We start from the raw sequence: 21,002 nt of genomic DNA on the forward strand, positions 1-21,002 counted from the left end.
GTTAGTACCATTGATTAAAATCCTTAAGCTGCTAGTTTATATTTTAAATTGATTGGAGCCGCTAATGAGGTTTATTCAGTTGTTAATCGAGCTTGGGTTGCAGGCTAAGTAGGATTTATTTTCTGAGTTCGGGTTTTGACATTTATTTATCAACCGATTTTTTTTAGGAACCGGGGTTGTGATATTTCAGTGTTTTGGGTTGGATTTGTCTGCAGAAGATCAGTATGAGGTAACTGTTTACAGTTTATGTACAATTACTTGATTTATTAGTTTTGGAGGAACAAATCGGTTTGCTTGATAATGTTTAGTAGAAGAGTAGGCAAGTGTTCAAGTCTGTGCAATTGCTGTGTATGTTCACTATTTTTGATTTGTCTCATTTGTTATTGTTATAATGGAAGACGAGATGGTTTTAATTGGAATGTTCAGTTGATTAGTTTGTCAAAGAAACTTGGATGTGGTACTTGACAATGGTTGAACCAGAGAAAGTAGAACCAGAGGGTGTGTTGGTGAAGGCATAAGAGAAAACAAGTTTTTTTTTTTGGGGGTAATTCACCCTGGTAAATTTCATTGCACAACAAACCAAAAAAAAAAAAACAAGTGGATGGCGAAAATACCAACCAGTTCATATACCCGACATGCCGGGCATATGTTCAGCCACTAAACACAGCCAAAAAACAAACAAAAAACTAAACCATGAAATGCAAATTAGTAGCTAATCTGCATCACTTGCTATGCTATCATCCTTAGCCGGTCCCGTCATAAATAACGAGCCCTTTAGGCAGCTTCCAATCTCTAAGGATCTGATCCACTTGTCTCGTATTCTTGAACCTCATCGTTATTAACTTTAACCGAACAGAAGCAATGATCTCATACCTGGGTGACCGTCCTCTTTCTATCCGAGAATAACCTGCAATTTCTTTCTTGCCATCTTTCTATCCGAGAATAACCTGCAATTTCTTTCTTGCCATATGTGGTACACTATAGCAGCCACTAAAAGTCTACCGATCACAGTTTTCGCGGACTTAGATTTTGCTTTAGAAACTAGGTGATCAAGAACATTCTCCCAGTTATCCGTTAGGTGTTGCATGTCTCCTATAGCTTTAACCTTCGACCAAATTTGAGCCGCAAATACACATTCGAAAAATAAATGTGCATGGGAGTCATTACCATTCTGACATAAGGAATAACACATCAACCTAAGATTAATAAGCCCTCCAACTTCCCAATGCTTCAGCTTATCTTGCATCTTTAACTTGTTGCCAATGACTAACCACAAAAGAAACGCATGACGAGGGACACATTGAGAAAACCAAACCACATTATGCCACTCTACTCTCGGGCCACGAACATGAATAGTATTCCAAACAGCCTTCGACGAGTATTGTACCTCTTTACCTTCATTATCGATCCAGCTAATAGTGTCTAGTCTATTGGTGTTCAAATTAGGAGGTTGCCTATTGATAAGGACCGGGTAGATATCCATCCACACCACTGGCCAAAGCCGTTGACCGTCTTCAACCACATCCACAATTTTTGATTGAATCCTTAAGCCTGCTTGCTGAATCATTCTAGGCGTAATAAAATTTCTAATCGGTTCCACATCCGACCATTTATCGTACCAGGCTGAAGTCATTTTACCATCCCCAATTTTCGACCACATATGATTTCTTAATGTTGATCTAAGCTTCATAATTTTTCTCCATCCCTAGCTATTCCCTTGTTTTAGAGGAACATCCCAAAAACTTCTTTGTTTCAACTTGTATGTATGAATCCATTTCACCCATAGAGATTCTCTATTGGTAAGAATACTCTACACATGAAAAGTCATAAGCGCTTTGTTGACATCCTCGATACGTTTGATACCCAACCCGCCCTCAAGCCTTGGTTTACAAACCGTTTTCCACCCAACTTTAGCTTTTCCTTTTCCCATCGTACCACTATTCCATAGAAAATCCCTCATTTTCTTTTCAAGCTCCTTCATAATACGTTTTGGCAAAATGAAAACAAAGGCCTAATATATATGCATAGAAGAGAGAACGGACCGGATTAGTTGTAGCCTGCCCGCTAAGGATAGAAACTTGTTTCCCCAATAGGTGATTCTACACTCCATCTTTTCAACAAGCACTTTACAGTCCATATACGTTAGCCGAGAAGATAAAAGAGGGACTCCTAGATATCTCACAGGAAGAGCACCCTCCTTGAACGATAGAAGATCAAGGATATTCTGTTTCACTTGATTACTTACATTAGCAAAATAAACTGTACTTATGGGAATACTCGGAACTATCCCAGACATCTTTTTAAAGTTGTCAATGGCTTACAAGACCGGCTTCACCGACTTGACTTCTCCTCTAGTAAACAAGAGCAGGTCATCAGCAAAACATAAACTAACAATTCTTTGTTTATCACACTTGTTATGGAACCTGAAGTTGAGGGAAGACGCCACCATGTTATCTAATAGACGGGTCAGCACTTCCATCACTATAGTAAACAAGTAAGGGGATAATGGATCCCCTTGTCTTAAACCCCTTTTGCCTTTGAAAAATCCATTGAGGTTACCATTAATGCTCAACGAGAATGATGTAGTAGATACACATGTCATAATCCATTTTGTCATAAGATTGTGGAACCCGAACCCTGATAGAATATGCATTAAGAAATTTCAGTCCATAGTGTCGTATGCTTTCTGGATATCAATCTTAAAAGCACACCTGGGCAGCCCCACATTTCTATGATAATTATGCAGGGTAGGTCGTGTGAGCTATTTCCCGTTTGGATGATCTTTCGGTTATGATTTGCGTTAGCTGATCGTGTGTATGGTCATAGATCCCTTGGTACCGCTTAGGGCTGTTCATGAGCCGAGCCGAGCTAGGGCAAGCTCAGGCTCGGCTCGATTATAAACAGAGTTGGCTAGGCTCGGCTCGGATTTGAAACCGAGCTGAAAATCTAAGCTCGGGCTCGGCTTGGTTTTAAACCGAGCTGGCTCGGCTCGGCTTGATTTTAAAAATAAAAATTAATACATAGCTCTCAAAATTAAGTATTCTAAAATAAGTTCAACCTAATACATTACAAACCAAAATCAAGTTCAACAACACAAAATAAGTTTTATATTTCAAGTATATACAATATTTGTTCATTAGCATGACAATCAACCTTTAAATATGTCGTAGATATCAAACTACAAGCCTAAATACATGTAAATAATAATATTTTTTTTGTAATATATTATATGGAATAAAAATAAAATATATTATAAGTAAAATAATTCGAGATAAGCTGAGCCGAGCTACCAAGCGAGCCAAACCGAGCCAATTTGGCTCGTCATGAGCCGAGCCGAGCTAGGCTCAATTTCTAACCGAGCCTAGCCGGCTCGGCTCACTTCCAAACCGAGCCATATCGAGCGAGCTTTTTTCGAGCTAAATCCGAGTGAGCTCTGAGCCGCGAGATTTTTGGACAGCCTTAGTACCGCTTGCTTTCCAATGAAAGCTCGGCTGTTGTGATACCGATCGTCATTTAGCTGGTCTGGAACTGCGAAGCTATTCTTATTCAGTGTTGATCAGTGGTTTGACATTGTGATCATCTTTGTACTGGCACTGTGTGAAGGTTTTTCGTTGGGGAAGTACGAGTGGAGATGTGCCTCATGGAATGTTGTTTTGGCATGGGCTAGGATAACAGGGACAATGGGAGTTGGGCATAGTGGACTTGTTGGGGCTGCATTGAGGCGTGGACATCTTTTAGAATATATGCTTTTGAGAATGTGTCGAGGTTGATGCATTGGGACTCAGTGGAAGGCAGTGAAGACTCTTGTGTTCGAGATCACGGTATGCTTCATTCCATATTACCCATTGTAGTGAAGTATTGGTGAATTTGATTGAAGGCTTTGGGATGGTACGGGTTTATGTATCGCTGGAAGAACTGAACCTACTTCCAAGTAGTAAAGACTTAGCTCGCTGAATCAGGTAGAGCTAATTGGATTCATTTGACAACCATGAATCTTAGAGCCACGAGGATGTCAGCTTGAGCGTATTTGGAGGTTTAAACATGGACGGAGATTTGGTAATGGTGAGAGCGCAATGGATGTTTCGGCATAGTTATACTGTGACGTTGGGTTTTGAGATCGGAATCCCGAATGAAAATTCTCTCCTAGGTGCTTGTTTTTTGGAAAGTGTTCTATCCTCTGGAAGTCTATGGAGACAGTAGTGCGAATCAGTGGGAGACGGTTGAGATTGAGGATGAGTCTAGATTTGCCATGGCTGGGTTTGTGATGACCATGTTGGAGCGGTTGGGAGCTTCAATGGGCTTTTCAGGTTACTGATGAAAAGGGCCATTGCAACTAGGTGGATTTCTAGACAGGTTTGGAGTTTGCTTTGTTCTTTGTGAGCTGGACCTGAAGACTTCGGTTCTTGTGTGTCAAAGATTGCTAAGTACTCGATGATTGAGTTGTTGTGTGCTTGTGGCAAGTTAGAGTTTCTCGCAAGGCCTTCAAGTAGGAGAGTGTTGGGTTTGTGAAGTCCTTGGTTACTGGGCTTGTTTAATTGATGATTATAAGACTTTGATGGAAGGCCCAGTCTGACCCGTTTAGTTTTCTTGTTCACCAAGATAGAAAATCTGATTGCTTTCTATATATACCTAATCATGTATTGTGACTTTTATGTGCCTTTAAGCTTAATGAAATAAATCTAGTTGCAGCCTATGGACGTATGTCCCTCACTGGGATCAAACCACGTATAATCTTGCCTCGTGTATCATTTATTATTTTATAGTTTTTGTGGGTTAATTCGTTTGTGTCACAACTGGCACTTTTCCATGTTATCCGTACAATAATAAACAGTAATTTGTGCTTTAATAACTGTGTGTGATTGAATTAACAAGATGAATGATTTTCTGATTACTGTCAACTACATACAATGGCATTTCATGTTGCAAGATTTTTATCATTACTACATGCAACACAGCATGGTACAGTTAGCGCACGAAACAAAGTTAGCACATTTATCAGACAAACTAGAAGTACTGACGGGAGTTCAGTACTCAGACAGACATGAAGTTAAGACACAGAATAAGCCCTGAAACCAAGTGTTACACTAGAATAGTGCGTAGGAAAGTAGGGATTACAAAACTGCCTTCCTAGTGATGACTTAGGTGCCGGAAAGTGCCAGAAACACACTAAAACTGCAGAATTGTGCAGAAAACACCAAAATTCATCAATTTTTAGCTTTTTAACAACAAAATATAATGCAGAATTATAGTTTAATGGTCCAGACTACTTTCCTAAGTGTCGGGAATCGAAACTGTCATAAAAGACAACATAAAGCACACTAAACTACGCTATTTAGCACTTTAACGAACCGGTAACCAACTGAAAAACCGGACTCTACCTGAAACACCAAATATTCACTAGAAGCATTGTTTTAATGCTATGAAGCTAGTCATGATCATTATACACCATATTACTACTTAAAACATCATAACACACTCAAATATCAAAATTCACCACTTAACATTCAACTAAGTAAAGTAACTAGAATTGAAACATAACTACACCCCCCCCCCCAATAACCGGTCATGACAAGGGCCCCACCTAAGTGATTTATTTTAATTATTTTATAAGATTTGTTGATTATTTAGAGAACATTATAACCAATAGTTTATATAATGTTGGAAGGAAGTTTTATAAAAACCCATGGATAACCATTCTTTTTCATTTCATCTTCTTCACAACTTCATCCCTTCCTCTCCTTCTTCTAGCTTACGGCCCAAACACCCATACCCACTACATCCATTTTCATTCCATAAACAAGCAATCTAAGGTGATTCAAGGGTGCTAGGAACTAAGTTAAGAAGCTTGAAGGCATTGGAACTTGAAGGACCTCTACCAAGAGCTTTTATCCACCTCAAATCTTCATCCCTTTGCTTCTTGTTCTTCCTTAGCCATAGTGCTAGTAGTAAGCTTCTTTGATCCTATTTTTACTTCTTATTTTGGTGCTTAAAAGAATATGTAAGTTTGTTAAACATGAAGATCATGAAGAAACAAGGAGATGATCACTAACATAAAGCTAAATAACATGAAATCTAAGTTGATTAAGTGTATGTATGAAACTTGTTTGTGGATTTCTTATGTTTATCATGTTGATCATCATAATAACCTTGCTAGATGTTGATTAAACACATGATCTAGGAAGTATAAGGATGGATCTTGAAGAAGTTCACGACTCATAGAAGGACTTTTGGGCATACGAGATAGCAGGACGCAAACTAGTGAATTCATGTCCCCCTTTTCTCTTAACTGTTTTCGGATTTATAACTCTCGGGAGTGAAATACATGTTACGTATGTTTCAATGGTATGAATTGCTTATGAAATGAACTATTAGATCATGTGAGCATAGACTGAAACTGAAATGCCAATAACTCTCATAAGAAACATGGACAAAGGTTAGATCTAACGGGTACGGCTGAGCCCCACTCATGGTCCTTATGTGACCACTTAGAGTGATTTAGTGTCCCAGTCGAGGTGATTCGACAACGGTCAAGGGGATTTGACACAGTCAAGGTGATTTGATACGGTCAAGGGAATTTGACACAGTCAAGGTGAATTTAACATAGTCGAGGGGAATTCGACACAGTCGAGGATATTCGACAAAGACAAAAGTCTACTCTTAATGAGTACTCCCTATGTCTTCACATACATTAATGTCCTTGCAAAACATTAATTGTTCTATTCATAGACGCTTTTCATACCTGTTTTCTAAGGAGTCTCTCAAATGTTTACAAGTTTATCTGTACTCATACAAAACACATGAACTCAGTCAACTTTTGTTGATGTTTTCAAAAGTACATGTATTTCAGGAAACAAGTTGGATCTTGGGCGCTGGTGTTGTTTCGGGATGTAAATTTCAAGTTTAGATGTCATCCACTTTTTTTGGTTTGTAACTTAATCAGAGGCTGTGTTACTTAAAACTTAAAAGACTGGTGTTTGCAATATTTTAAACTTTTTGAATGGATGAACATCATTTTGATCATATAGTTGTTTATTATAATCGAATGCAATGAGAACCAATCAAGTCACACGCATACACTTCCGCAAAACTCAGGGTGTGAAATTTGTTTCCTATCGCTATGTTTCAGGTTATATGTTCGGTTCGGATATTCGATTCGGGTCAGGTCAAACAATAATAACTCCAAATAAAACTATATAATCTTCAGCCCAAATATTGTTTAACAAAAATAAAGACCAAATATTTATAATGATTCGGGATAAATGTTACCTAACTGGACGAAGAATTACAACTCAGTCCGACGATCTTTAAGATAAATGATAAGTACTTTTAACATAAAAAAGAATCCTCAACTTTATTTATATATAAAGTACTAACAAACTTTACTTAAAGTTTATAAACAATTATAAAACTTACTAATAGCCCGTTCTTTCCGTTTTTTACCTCAATACGAAAATATGTATAAATATTTTTAACAAGGGACATGGGTTTTTTAGGTAAAAAAATTGGCGGGGGAGACCTATATAATTTTAAAATTTTCGGATGAAAAATCGGAAATATTACACTCACTACGTGAAAAAAGGCTTATGGCCTCACAAAAAAAGTGTGACCATACGCCTTTTGCCACACTTTTTTTTTCAACTCAAGTATGACCAAAGCTCATATTTGGTGTAGTGACTTCTAACTAAAATATTCGAGGGGGGGGGGGGGGAGGCAACGCCATTGAAGCCAAACCTGTTTTTTTCCCATACCAAGCGACATCGGAGGCAAGTTACAGAGCCCAAACCTTTGTATTTGTACACCTATATATATGATCAAGTCAGAGGTGGGTTTTTTTTTTTTTTTTCTTCAGAACTACTCACCTTGTGAATGTATTTTCCTAGGTAGTGTCATCATGGAATTTTTTTTCACAAATAATGTGACTTCCATTTGAAATGACGATTTATCATTTTGTTGTAAGGTTTGTAAGAGTATGTAAGAGATTATGATTAGGAATGTAAGGAAACAATGATTAGGTTTTAAGAGAATACATTAAATTGCCCAAATAGCAATTTCTGACATAATCTTTGACATGATGACACATAGTGATTATTTAAATTATTGGTATATTAATTAACATATTATATGAGAACATACATTCTCACATTCTTATGTTTACTATAATACGATCGTTTTTAAAATCTAACTAAAATATCAAACCTGTTTTTTTCCCATACCAAGCGACATCGGAGGCAAGTTACAGAGCCCAAACCTTTGTATTTGTACACCTATATATATGATCAAGTCAGAGGTGGGTTTTTTTTTTTTTCTTCAGAACTACTCACCTTGTGAATGTATTTTCATAGGTAGTGTCATCATGGAATTTTTTTTCACAAATAATGTGATTTCCATTTGAAATGACGATTTATCATTTTGTTGTAAGGTTTGTAAGAGTATGTAAGAGATTATGATTAGGAATGTAAGGAAACAATGATTAGGTTTTAAGAGAATACGTTAAATTGCCCAAATAGCAATTTCTGACACAATCTTTGACATGATGACACATAGTGATTATTTAAATTATTGGTATATTAATTAACATATTATATGAGAACATACATTCTTACATTTTTATGTTTACTATAATACGATCATTTTTAAAATCTAACTAAAATATCAAACCAAGTTTTATGTAATGTCTTAAAAAACGAAGTTATATGAATTGCCTTTGAAATAAAAAACAAAATTATATGAGTTGCCTTAAAAAAACGAAGTTTTATGAATTGCCTTTAAAAAATTCTAACTTATTTGAATTGCCTTTAATAAAAATAAAGTTATATGAATTGTCTTTCAAAAAACAAAGTTAAAGACTTCTATTATCTACAACTAGAAATGCAAAGATTACTAGATTTGAAACTTAAAAGAAAATTGTTTACGTTTCAATATAGGGATGTTTTAAGCTGTTCGTTTACAATTTTAGACAAAGATTCAACTTGTTCGTCCATATTTTCATGTACTTAGGATTGGATATAATTCAATTAGATAAATTGCTTCATATATGGATGAACAAGTTAAATATGTGTCTAAAACTGAAGACGAACTACTTAAAATATTTTTATTTTGAAATAGAAACAATTTTTTTCTAAAGTTTCAATTCTAGTAATCTCTGCATTTCTAGTTGTAGAAATCGAAATCTTTAACTTCGTTTTTTGAAAGACAATTCATATAACTTGGTTTTTTAAAGGCAATTCATATAATTAAGAAAATTCGTAAAAACTTCGTTTTTTTAAAGAAAATTCATACAACTTCATTTTTTTGAAAGGCAATTCATAGAACTTCGTCTTTTTAAAGTCGATTCATAAAACTTTGTTCAATATTTTAGTTGGATTTTCAAAATAATCAAATCTATATATAATAAAAATCAAACTGAATGAACAGTGAGTGAATATTTATTATTATAACTGTTAAAAGAAACTTGTGATGAATGTAAACCAAATTTTATTTACTAATACGTTTTTTTCTACCTTTTATTTATTTTATCATATTAATTAAACATATTTTGTTTTTTTATTATAACTTTTATCAAAACTATATTTTATAATTTTTTTTGAGTATGCACGACGTGTCTATTTTTTTATCAAAACTATAGTGTTGATACCATATCCCTACCATGACTAACAAAACTGACACCGTCTTAGCAACATCAATTCCCTGTCGATTTCGACCGAACAACATTGGTACTGTATCGTTATTATTGGAACCACTATTTGTTTTTATGGTCTTCAAGCATTGTAAAACACATGTGAACATCATTTTGGTCATATCATTACTTTTATGTTTTGGTTGTATCTTTTAGTTACTATCACTACAAGAAAAACTAGCAATAGTGGCGACCTCTTTAGCGACGACTTCTGAAAAGTCGCCGCTAAAAGTCCTATCCGTGTCCTCTCCTTTTTAATCAACCCCTAGCCGTTCGATCATTAAGCAATCTAAGGGTTGGTGTTTTATTAGAGCATGTAAGGTTATCAAAACCATTGGCGGGCAGGAGATTCACACATTCCCTCCCAAATCACACCAACCCCAAACCCTAAATTGACGCCACCACCTCGCCGGACCACCTCCCTAGCGCCGCCGCATCACCTTCTCAGCACTGCCGGACCACCAGGTACTTTTCCTCTTCCTCTTTAGTGTTGAATCTATATTTTTGAACCATGCTTCAGAGCATTAGGCTTGGGTGTCAGCAGGGCGGCTCAAGGTTAAAGCTGCTAAAGCCCTAGCTTTGGGCCTCCTTTCTTCCAGGCCTCCATTTTGCGATTTACTTCATGTATACTAAATAATCTTATTAGGCTCTGTAGTTGAGACTTGGGAAAGAATAGGTGAATTTGGGGGTGGAAATAGAATCGCCAGGAACAATAAAGAGTGTAAATCGAAAAAAGTTTCAACTACAACTTGTGCTGCGTTCTTTCTCAACTAAATCGAAGTTGTTCTGTTTTGTTTTAGACCCAGTTAGTGTTTTTATTTAATGACGGGGTGACACAGCAACCCAAGTGTTAAGTTGCGAGTGGTGTGAGCCAAAGTCAAAGTTGAGAGTGCAATCGGCCAAATGATAATTGTTGGGGGTGTTTAAATCCATTAACCCAAATGTTTATCTACTTTTAGAAAGTGTGGAGGGTGAATTAAGGGGGCTTGATAGCAGCCGCGGAACCAATGTAGAATGAGCCGTAGCACGGGCTATGGCTCAACCCCGTATTCATATTCGCAGTGTAATTTTTTTCAGTATTATACATAGCATACCCAAAAAACATATACGAAGATACCCCTAAGAGAAAATTATAAAACTTGATATTATTCATTAAGTTTATTCATTAAGCCCAAAACCTGTTTAGTAATAAAGCCTAAATAATTACGACCAAATTGTAATAACAAATAAAGCCCATATAATAGAATAAGTGATCTTGCACGTCTTATGGTTGAAATGAGAACACATAGTTCTTGTCCTTTGGTTTATCGGATAGTGAAGCTAGCTTTGGTTTTACCGGTTGCAACCGCAACCATTGAAAGATGTTTTTCGAATTGAAGATTATAAAGACGGATTTACGCAAACGAATGGGCCCGTAATTTTTTAACAATGCCATGTTTGTGCGGTCGAAAAGGTTTTTTTTTCATAAAGTAAAAGACGATAATTTGATTAAACGATTTCAAGCTATGAAAAAAATAAGAGACTAAATCTATTAGGTATTTGTTTACTTTATTTATTTACTAGGTTATAACCCCGTGTATTACACGGGTTAAGTAAATAAAAAATCAAATAATTAATAACAAAGATTTAACAATTATAAAACGATATTTTAAGACGCTTTTCTGATATCCAAACAAAATTGTGTCAAGTATGATCAAAACTTGTGATGTTTGTTAAGTTTATAAATATCAAAGCAGTTGAACCATCGATTAGAAGACCAATTGTATCATCGACTTTCTCACGACGTGAACATACATTTAGTAACCCAAGTTTTATTTAAATAATAGTGGTCTTAATTTATTTGTTCTAAAAATATTGTTAAAATGTTTAGATTAGGCATATAGCAATTAGCCAATTATATAAACTTATAGCTACAAAAAAAATATTTAAATTAATTAGATAAGTATAAATTATCGGTAATTTTTAAATTATATAACTTTAAAATTTAAATATATGGATATGAGTTGCATCTTAAAAGGTGGGGAAACAAATAAATATACAAAGAGTTGAAATTGGTATAATGTATATATAAGTATATTAAATTTCAAAATTTCAACATAATAGCGTTTGTCTCATAAAATATAAAATATATTGAAGAAGCAAGATCCGAACTAAATTTGCATACTATCTTGAGGAGCTAAATTTGCAAAACATAAAACGTTGTCAGCCTCGTACATGAACAATTTCCTTCCATGACGACGTTCTAGCATGAAAATTATTAGTTCTCCGAAAAAATATGAGCAAAGAGAATGAGGTTTAATTAGATAATGCAAGTTACCATTTTTTCATGACATCACTACTATTTATAGTTTTATACCATAATGGTTACATGTCCTTTTTACAGCCAGTGTGATATCTAGTAGGGCGTAACCAACTAATGTTGACATCTCTTTTCCTATTGGTTGTCATATTCCATGCTATTTGCAAGGTTATTTATTCCTTAAATCCGTTTTTAGTGACTTCGTACGTGGCCCGATTATAATCGAATCCGGGTACATGTCTCTTCATATATGTTATAATTAAGTATAGATTATACATAGACTGTATATCCATGTCGTATGTACAGATTATATGTATATGGTGAATGCATACGTATATCTTGCGTTTATAGGTTGTATGGTGTATGCATAAATTGTAGGTTTAGGTTGCATGGATACATTGTATGTCTATGTTGTATGAAATAAATATTAAAAAGCGTGGATTTAATACAAATAAATATTAAACTGTATGATTATTTCAATTATACTTACAAAAAAAAATATTAAAATGAGCATTAGTAAATAAATAAGTACCATAAATAAATAATAATATATTTTATGAAACTTTATCCGTAATTTCTTAAATTTTTAAAATATATATTAAATTTAATAATTTTAATTAAATAATAATTATCTATAATTAAATAAGAGTAGATGGTTTAGAATAATGACAAGTATTCCTAAAGTGGTTTCTTTTATTATATAGTATAGATTGTTTTTTTTAATATTTTATGATTGCATAGTAAAAGAAAATATGGTTCCGTCACTCCTCCCATACCACGTTGGCTTGATAGGAGAAATATCGTGGTCTTAACGAGCGATAGCCACATAATAATTTATTCTATTTTTAAACCAGCTGAATGTTTATCTATTTTATGTTTTCTAAAATAAGATAATTACATATATTCATTACACACCCAGATGGTCAAAGAAAATTGCATGCAAATCGGTGTACACGTAGCATGTTGACAAGCTGTTCACAAGCCGAACCGAACCGATCTGATCTTTGCTCGTGCTTGGTTCATTTATAAATCGATCCGAACCGAACCGAGCGTTTTTTCAACCGAGTCAAAGTCGAGCGAGCGTCTTTCGAGCCGAGCATTTTTCGAACGAACGTCGAGCGAGTATCGAGCGTCGCAGAATAAATAAGGAAAGTGATGATGGGAGTGCAAGTTATTAGAATAAAGTGTAGTTTTCGTCCCTGGTGTTTCGTCCAATAGAACACAAGTAAAAATTTAACAAATAATAAGTAATACAAAAACACTCAACTAGGTTCTACCAAGATTAACTAAGCGGGAAGATAAATCGTCGACTGATTGAAACATACCCTTGTTCTATCGTAAGTTTGAAATTGAATGAATCGATTGAAGCAAATGTCACACCCGTTCATTAGCGGAAGCGCGCGGTATGAACTTGATTAGTTCTCGTAGCATACGATATAAGTAAACAACTACATGAATAAAAACATACGATGTTCATCCATTGACATAGTAAAATATTACACATCATAAGTTTGTTTAAAATGCCAAACGACATAAGTTATAAGTTTTACAAAAGACGAGTTCAACACAAGTTTAAAACATAAGGCTTTGCATCCTATATCTCATTGAAGATGAGATATATGGACCAAACCCTCCAAAAGGGATGACATCGATGACTTGTACTCCAAAAGCTTCATAGTAAACACCAGCACCCAAGTTTCATTAGTTTCCTGAAATACATGTGAGTTTGAAAACATCAACAAAAGTTGAGCGAGTTCATGTGTTTTATGTGTAATGCGCATCAAACGAATCTCAAAAACATTTGAAAGTTCAGTTTATAAGTAGGTATGTAAAGCGTCTATGAACATGTTGATCATTAATTTTTTGCAAGGACATTAATATGTGTGTCGCCATAGGAAGCACTCAACCCGGTAGACGATTTAAGTGTCGATTCACTTCGACTGGGACACAAAAGCACTCTAAGTGGCCGCACATGGACCGTGAGTGGGGCTCGCCCGTACCCGATAGATCTATCCCCTGTTCCGTGGTCCTTAAAAGGATTAATGGTGCCTAAGTTAGCGCCTATTCGCACGTGATCCAAGAATTCATTCCATAGCTTAATCATACCCTTGTTAACATGTATTTCCCCCCGAGAGTTGTAAACCGAAAACGTTAAAAGGAAAGGGGGACATGAACTCACTGTATTGCGTCCAGCAATAAGCTCTAGCAACCGTGTTCCGTAAGCGTGAGTCAACCTACAAGGGTTCTAACTCATTAGACACGTCGGTCTTTCCTAGACCTTGTACTCGTTGTTCATCTTGAACGTTTATTATTTTCATATAGTTTTTGGAACACTTGTATATTTTTAGTAATATGTTGGCACTTGTTTCATATGTACATTGGTTCATGACTTTATATTTGTTAGACAAATATAAGTGTAAAAGTGTTAAAAATATTTATTTTTAACGTCGAAATACGTTGTCGTATGTATACAACCTTAGTGAGAGAGTACACTTCAACAAGTGTATGTGTGTATATCGTCATGTACTAGAGTCCTTTATACATATACCGTATGTATACTTTTATTTGTGGGCTTTATATGTGTACGGGTACGGTATTTATACGTGTAGGTATACCGTATTATACGCGTAGGGATATCGTATAATACGTGTAGGTATACTGTATTATACGCGTGGGTATACCGTATTTATACGTGTAGGTATACCGTATTCTACATGTAGGTATACCGTATTTATAATGTACTTTCTTTTTTTTTAATATATTTATAAAACTTATACATGTATTTTACTTTGGGCTTAGCCCACGATTTAGTGTTTTGGGCTTATTTAGTGTTTATGGAATGGGCCTTTGCCCATGTATTCAAGATGTTGGGCCTAGCCCAATACGTATGTTATTTTAAGCCCATATTAGTTGTTTAGCCCAATATTTATGTTTATGCATTTTTGGTAAACTTTTACTAATTATACGAGGACTTTTATAACTATACTTAGTGTTATTTGCATTAAACTTTCCGGCTTTTCGTTGTTGGTATTGTATGTTAAGTGCCTAAAATATTTTATTTTAGACTTGTCATAACGTTTGGTTTATATAATTTTTGTGTTGAAATTGATCGTTTCGTCGATAAAGCAAAAGGTGTCATCGGATGTCCGTTGTTTGAGATTCGTCGTCCGATGTTCGTGCCTTGAGTTTTGATATCACACAAGTGTATATTTTTAGTAAGCGTGAAGGTTCGCGACCGTTGTTATATTTGCAAGTATTCGTGAGGTTTTCGTCGTGGTGTAAGTGTATATTTTGCAAGGATTATATGTATTATTTTTGGTATGTATTTCTCCTACTACTAATACATACATACATTACACAAGTAATATACACCAATAGAGTATTTAGCATATGTATATATAATTTTCCAAAAATTATATTTATTGTTTTATTTAAAAACTTTACCCACTTTTATGTTAAAAAAATATCTTTTTGTGCTTATATAAACTCTTGGATGGTTAAGACTTAACCATCGTCATTAGGGTTCGTCTAATCACGATTAAGGTCGTTAATCGAAATTAAAGTTACTAATCACGATTAACCATGCTAATCACCCCGTTAATCTCATTTTAATCGCGATTAAAGTTTTATAAAATTTCGCCATAGTTTCCCTAAACTATGGCGTTTTTCCCATGTATTTAATACATGTTTAAAAACCATTTTTAAATTTCCAAATAATCATCAATGTATTAACCTCCTCAAAATACAACTTTAAGTAAACAAATTTCTACCACTTATTTTCTTAAATCATGAGCACTTATATATATAAAGTTTCTAAAAAAAATCCTAACACTTTTATGTCTTGAAATCCAAGACTTTTGAGTGTAGTTTTCATAACCATTTATTAAATCACTTGTTTTTAGTAAAAATTCACACTTATTAGTCTTTAATCATCAAGTTTATTCCTTTAAGTCTTTAATCTTTCAAGTTTAAGCACATATATATATAAAGCTCATGAGTTTAAGGGTGATGATCTTTCTTGATTTAAACCCCTAAATGTTTAAATCATATTTTTGAGACTAATCTCACAAGATCAACACTAATCTAGTGTACTACACATAATAAACAACATGATCATCATAATCTCATGACTAAACATCCTACTCTAATATAAACTAACATGATCATACAACTTATTTAACTCTAAAACACATAATAATCACATAATACTCCATGATTAGTAAGTTGTTTAAGTTTTGTTTAGGGTTTTAAGTTAAATTTTTCTTAATCCTCAAGATGATCAACAAGTACTTTTGTAATCTATATGTAATAACAAACTTAAAAAATGATAAGTTAGTGGCTTACAACTTTGCAAGTGTCTTTAAGAGGATGATTTAGAAGAGATTAAGCTCCAAACAAGGCCCTAAGTGTTCTCCATGCATGCACCTTCCTTAGATGGTCTTGAAATGAGTCTGTGGGGTTAAAATAGTGGTTTTAATGGATCAAAGTGAAGGGTTTGGGGGGTTTGGGGGCTGCCGAAACCAAGAGGGAGGAAAGAAGGTTGTTGGTTTGTGGAAATGTTATAAGAAATGATGGAAGTTAATGTGAAAAGGTATGGTTATAATCTCATTGGTCTTCACTAGTCAAAGATCATAATCTTGAACCATACTTCCCATGTCAAATTCTAGCACAAGTATGGTGATTGTTTGTGGGCCCTTATGACCGTGAATGACGAGGCTAGGATATGGTTTGTATAATTTTTTTTTTATTATAACATGTGATGATTTATAAACTAGATAGATATTTTAGTCATTTAAACAAAGTGGGTTTAATTAGGGTGTTAATGATAGTTTATGGTTTTAAATGAACTCTACTTAGTTTACTAGTTTAGTGGGTATAGGTTTTGAATGGTAAAAATACCACTAGTTCGCTCGTCGGTTCGATATCGGGTGATATACAAAAGTTGTAGTGTAGTACCGGGAGCTAGGGTTCTAATTTACCATCAACACCATAGCGTTTATTCAAGGCGTTTGCGACGCCTAAATATCGCTAACTAGTTCACTAGCATTCTTGTTTAGGAGATTGGATGGTAGAAATATATTTGATGTGCCTATCGACTAGAACTCGGACAATGTGTGAAAGTTACGGCGTACCACCGGGAGTTTATGTTTCGAGTATCCCGTTGATATCCCTAAGCTTATTTATGATGTAAAATATTATTTACAAGTTCTACGGACATTAAAATGCTGAATTTTAGTGCCGCAGACATTTTATTTCTTTGTTATAATTTGGCGCGGTTCGAACGAATTTCAACGACACGTGTTTTGTGGAAGTTTAAAGTGTTTTAATGATTCAGTGCCCCTAATTCGGGATTTTTATTTGTATTCCATCTACCAAGTGCGTCTGTGCCCTTCGTTGCTCGTTTTGACAGTTTTCAGAACTAGCTGGCATGAATAGTGTGCTCAGGTGAATAGTGTTTTCAGCATTTTGCCAACATATTAGGACATAGTTTGCGGTTTCTCGCGACCTGGCGATTGTGTTAATATTGTTTAGCATTTTTAACCATGTCCCATGATTGCTAGAACTTATACGATCTAATCATGCAATAATTAAATCGTAACGAGAGAAATTAAACGTTAAATCAAGTGTTTAAGTTGTACGGAATTACCATTATTTTTGCCAGTTGTCAAAGCAAAACCTTGACGAGTTGGCGTCTTGGCGAGTGGAGATGGAGAAATCGAATTACGGTGGCCAATGGGGGGTTTTGATTAGGGTCTTGCACTTCTGAATCAAATGTGGCAGGTTGAGACTTGAGTATTGATCGACACTTCACATTTTATTATTTGAAATTTTGACTCAATTACTCAGATGGACATTTAAGTATTGGATAATGGACTATTGGTATTGGATTTCAATTCTAATTACTTCAATTAGCTCTATTTGGATCTTGGACCAAACATTGTTAATGTTGGTCTCTAGTCATTTCATTAAAAATGATACACACACGCACAAACTTAAATATATATATATATATATATATATAAATCGAGCTTACCGAACCGAACCGAACTGAGCGGACCTTTGCTCGTGCTCGGTTCGTCTACAAACCGAACCAATCCGAACCGAGCATTTTTTTAATCGAGCTGAATCGAACGAGCAAATTCCGAACATTTTCTGAGCGAGCATCCAACGAGCGTCTAGCGCCGAGCAATTTAAACCGCCCTATTAACAACTAAAATTGCATGCAAAGACGTAGCATGTTGACTACTCAACTGTTTCGTTTTTCTTTTTTAGTTTTTTAGTTTGGTCGTTTGATTTTTTAATTAAGGTTAAGATATGCTTTTGAATTTTCATCCTTTTACGTTATTAGTGAAAAACTCTTATACTCAACACCGATATTCGTGACAATGGTACATTGTCAAAGTTTTCATTCAAAATTGTAAGATAATGTAGAGTTCATAATATTATAAATAAGTTTAAGGAAAACAAATAAAGTTAAATTCTAATGTACGTAATTTGAATGTTAAGTATTTTGATATATGATCTATTTATAAAGTTTTAAAAACTTTATGTATTTTTGACATTTTGATATCTTTATAAAATCTTAAAAACTTTAGGTGGTTTTGACATTATTAGAAATTAATACCCGTCAAATTTGAGGTTCTCTAGAAATCCTGATCAATCACGCATTCAAATTAAAAAAATTGTGTTGGAAAATTTACCACTACTTTTTTCATCAAGAACTTGGGAAAGCCTTTAACTTGTTCATGATCTATTACAACTGTTTATACTACAAAAATGTTGTTATAACTTGTTTATTCTTTAAAAGATAGCATATGAATTTACTTTTTATCGTGTGTTCTCCCTATCATAGTGTCGGGCTATTGTCAAAATACAACGATATACACAAAGGCATATGATGCATAAACATAAGTTCTTATGAAAAATCTAAGGTCTTCCTCTGTGAAATTTCGAGTATGTTGTATTTTTTTTACCCTGATCATTTTTCTACCTAATGTTAGCCAATTTCTCCCACGTTTTAGGAAAATTTACCCTAATAATCATATTGACATGATTTTTTCCCGATATATAGACATGTAATTTAGCCTTCATCAAAGTAGTCAGACTCATTTCAACAGATATCAAAAGCTGTTGCATCAGCTTTGTCGGCTGAAACGTCGTGTATTTGGTCTCCACTTTTGACGAGATGGTTGAGATGAGATTAGATGACTAGATTTAGTCTACAATTTTTTGTGAATCGGTTGAGACAGCTAAATGCCCACACTTTTTTTTGCGAGGTGGCGGAAATGGCGAAGCGTGCACTTTTGGCGAAAGTCCCAGCTAAGACAATGCATTTGGAAGCTTAGCACCTTTCTTTGGATGCCGGCTAGACTTAAAACCCACATTTTTAGTGTGTATATTATGAAAATGTTGAAAGTCAACAAATACAGCACACTATACAGCAAATTTGACTTTTTCAACTAATGAAGGTTATCCTTTTGCCAACCCAAGTGGGAACATTTGAAAAAAACAAAACGCAGAAAGCACAATACGTAACTCAATGTACAACCAATACCCTATATAACCCCATATGCTCCATGTTCTTCAATGCACAATCAAGAATGTCATCATCAGGCTGTAAAGGTAATCTAATTGCTCTCTTCTAACTTCTTTAAGTTATTTTATATGATTTCATGAATAAAGTTTGTGCTTGGATGATTAATACAGGAAAGGATTCATGGCCCGAGCTTGTTGGGGCAAAAGGAGAAGCGGCAGCGGCTACAATTGAGAAAGAGAATCCACTGGTTAATGCTATCGTGATATTGGATGGAACTCCCACCCCTAGGAATTTTTCGTGCGAGCGTGTATGGGTGTGGGTGAATGATAAGGGAGTGGTGATTCGAACGCCTATCATTACTTGACCGAGCTAAAGGCTGGTTAATTTTAAGCATGATCGTCATATCAAAACTTTATAAATAAATATATATGGCGTGTACTCCTTATATATTTTTTGACTACTGTTGTTCAAGGTTTGTGGTGTTTCGTGGCTAAGAAATGTATGATGGCTGAATGCTTTAATAAATAAAAAGTGTGGTGTATGAGTATCAATGTATCATATCTATCACTTATTTAATTATTTGTTTGTTTTATACTTCGTTTATAGATGTCCATTATTTGTTGAAGTAGATGAGTGTAATTTAGTTGGGCTAAACCCCGTTGATATCCAACAACTCAAATAAATATAAATCATAGATGCATAAACTATTAAACCTTGTGTTTTCATATGTAAATCTATTATATAATAAATGAATAGAATTTGAGCCACGCGTGAGAGTCCAGGATCCGGCAGGTTTGAAGGAGTTTTGACCCCGAGATAACCGATTCGGTGGAATATTATTGATAAGAAATGAGTAGAAGAGAATCAACACCAAACAAGTTAATATAAACTGGTTTCCATTCAATGATTTGAAGTTACATACCGCGAAACCAGTTGGACAGCATCTCCTCTCTGGGAACCAAAGCTTATCCAAATGAGAAACCCCTCATCCCTATATATAGGCATTGTCCATCTGCGATTACAGGTTCGTGCAGATGGAGTTTAACAACGAATGAACCTTAGGGACGAATGGGCTTTTACAGACGGATCTAATGTCCATTCGCACGGATAGACTCTATCCGTACGAATGTACATTTTCATCACAAAACCTTGTCCATTTTCACACTATTCTATACACTATACAATATTCAACACACGCTCTCTCTAGCCTATTCGCACAGTGGCGGACATACGAAATATGCACAAACAGATTCCCCCTTGGCCGTCACTGTAGAATCGTGTCTTTGAAAACATAGAGCCATATTTTGAATATACTGCAGCTTCAATTAGGCATCTTGAAATCTTTGATTGATTCTCCCTTGATTGATAATCCGGACATCATTATCTTCATTATGCACAAATTCCCCCTTAAATGAATCTTCAGGTCTTTGTTTGCATAGTTCACGACTCCTCATCTGATTTGCAAAACTGCAATATTCACGAATAATCAC

General features: G+C 34.9%; 2 protein-coding genes across 2 annotated transcripts; one reads left to right on the plus strand and one right to left on the minus strand.

The window, feature by feature from the left end:
• Positions 1 to 892: 892 nt before the first annotated feature.
• Positions 893 to 1,690, minus strand: LOC110884499. The gene has a single exon (XM_022132240.1). It carries the CDS (start codon positions 1,688 to 1,690, stop codon positions 893 to 895), a length of 798 nt encoding a protein of 265 aa, XP_021987932.1.
• A 17,807-nt stretch (positions 1,691 to 19,497) lies between these two features.
• On the plus strand, positions 19,498 to 20,104 carry LOC110865666 (glu S.griseus protease inhibitor). The gene is made up of 2 exons (XM_022114995.2): positions 19,498 to 19,598; positions 19,683 to 20,104. The coding sequence occupies exons 1-2, from the start codon at positions 19,553 to 19,555 to the stop codon at positions 19,874 to 19,876; spliced, it is 240 nt and encodes a 79-aa protein (XP_021970687.1). The 5' UTR covers positions 19,498 to 19,552; the 3' UTR covers positions 19,877 to 20,104.
• The last annotated feature ends 898 nt before the right edge of the window (positions 20,105 to 21,002 follow it).

The sequence above is a fragment of the Helianthus annuus genome, chromosome 1 (assembly GCF_002127325.2).
Source record: "Helianthus annuus cultivar XRQ/B chromosome 1, HanXRQr2.0-SUNRISE, whole genome shotgun sequence".
NCBI classification, from domain to species: domain Eukaryota; kingdom Viridiplantae; phylum Streptophyta; class Magnoliopsida; order Asterales; family Asteraceae; genus Helianthus; species Helianthus annuus.

Excerpts from the sequence above, each read along its gene's own strand:
- LOC110884499 (XM_022132240.1), bottom strand. The coding sequence starts at position 1,690 with ATGAAGCTTAGATCAACATTAAGAAATCATATGTGGTCGAAAATTGGG.
- LOC110865666 (XM_022114995.2), top strand. The coding sequence starts at position 19,553 with ATGTTCTTCAATGCACAATCAAGAATGTCATCATCAGGCTGTAAAG. Across the intron at positions 19,599-19,682 it reads GTCATCATCAGGCTGTAAAG|GAAAGGATTCATGGCCCGAG; the intron begins GTAATCTAATTG and ends TGATTAATACAG.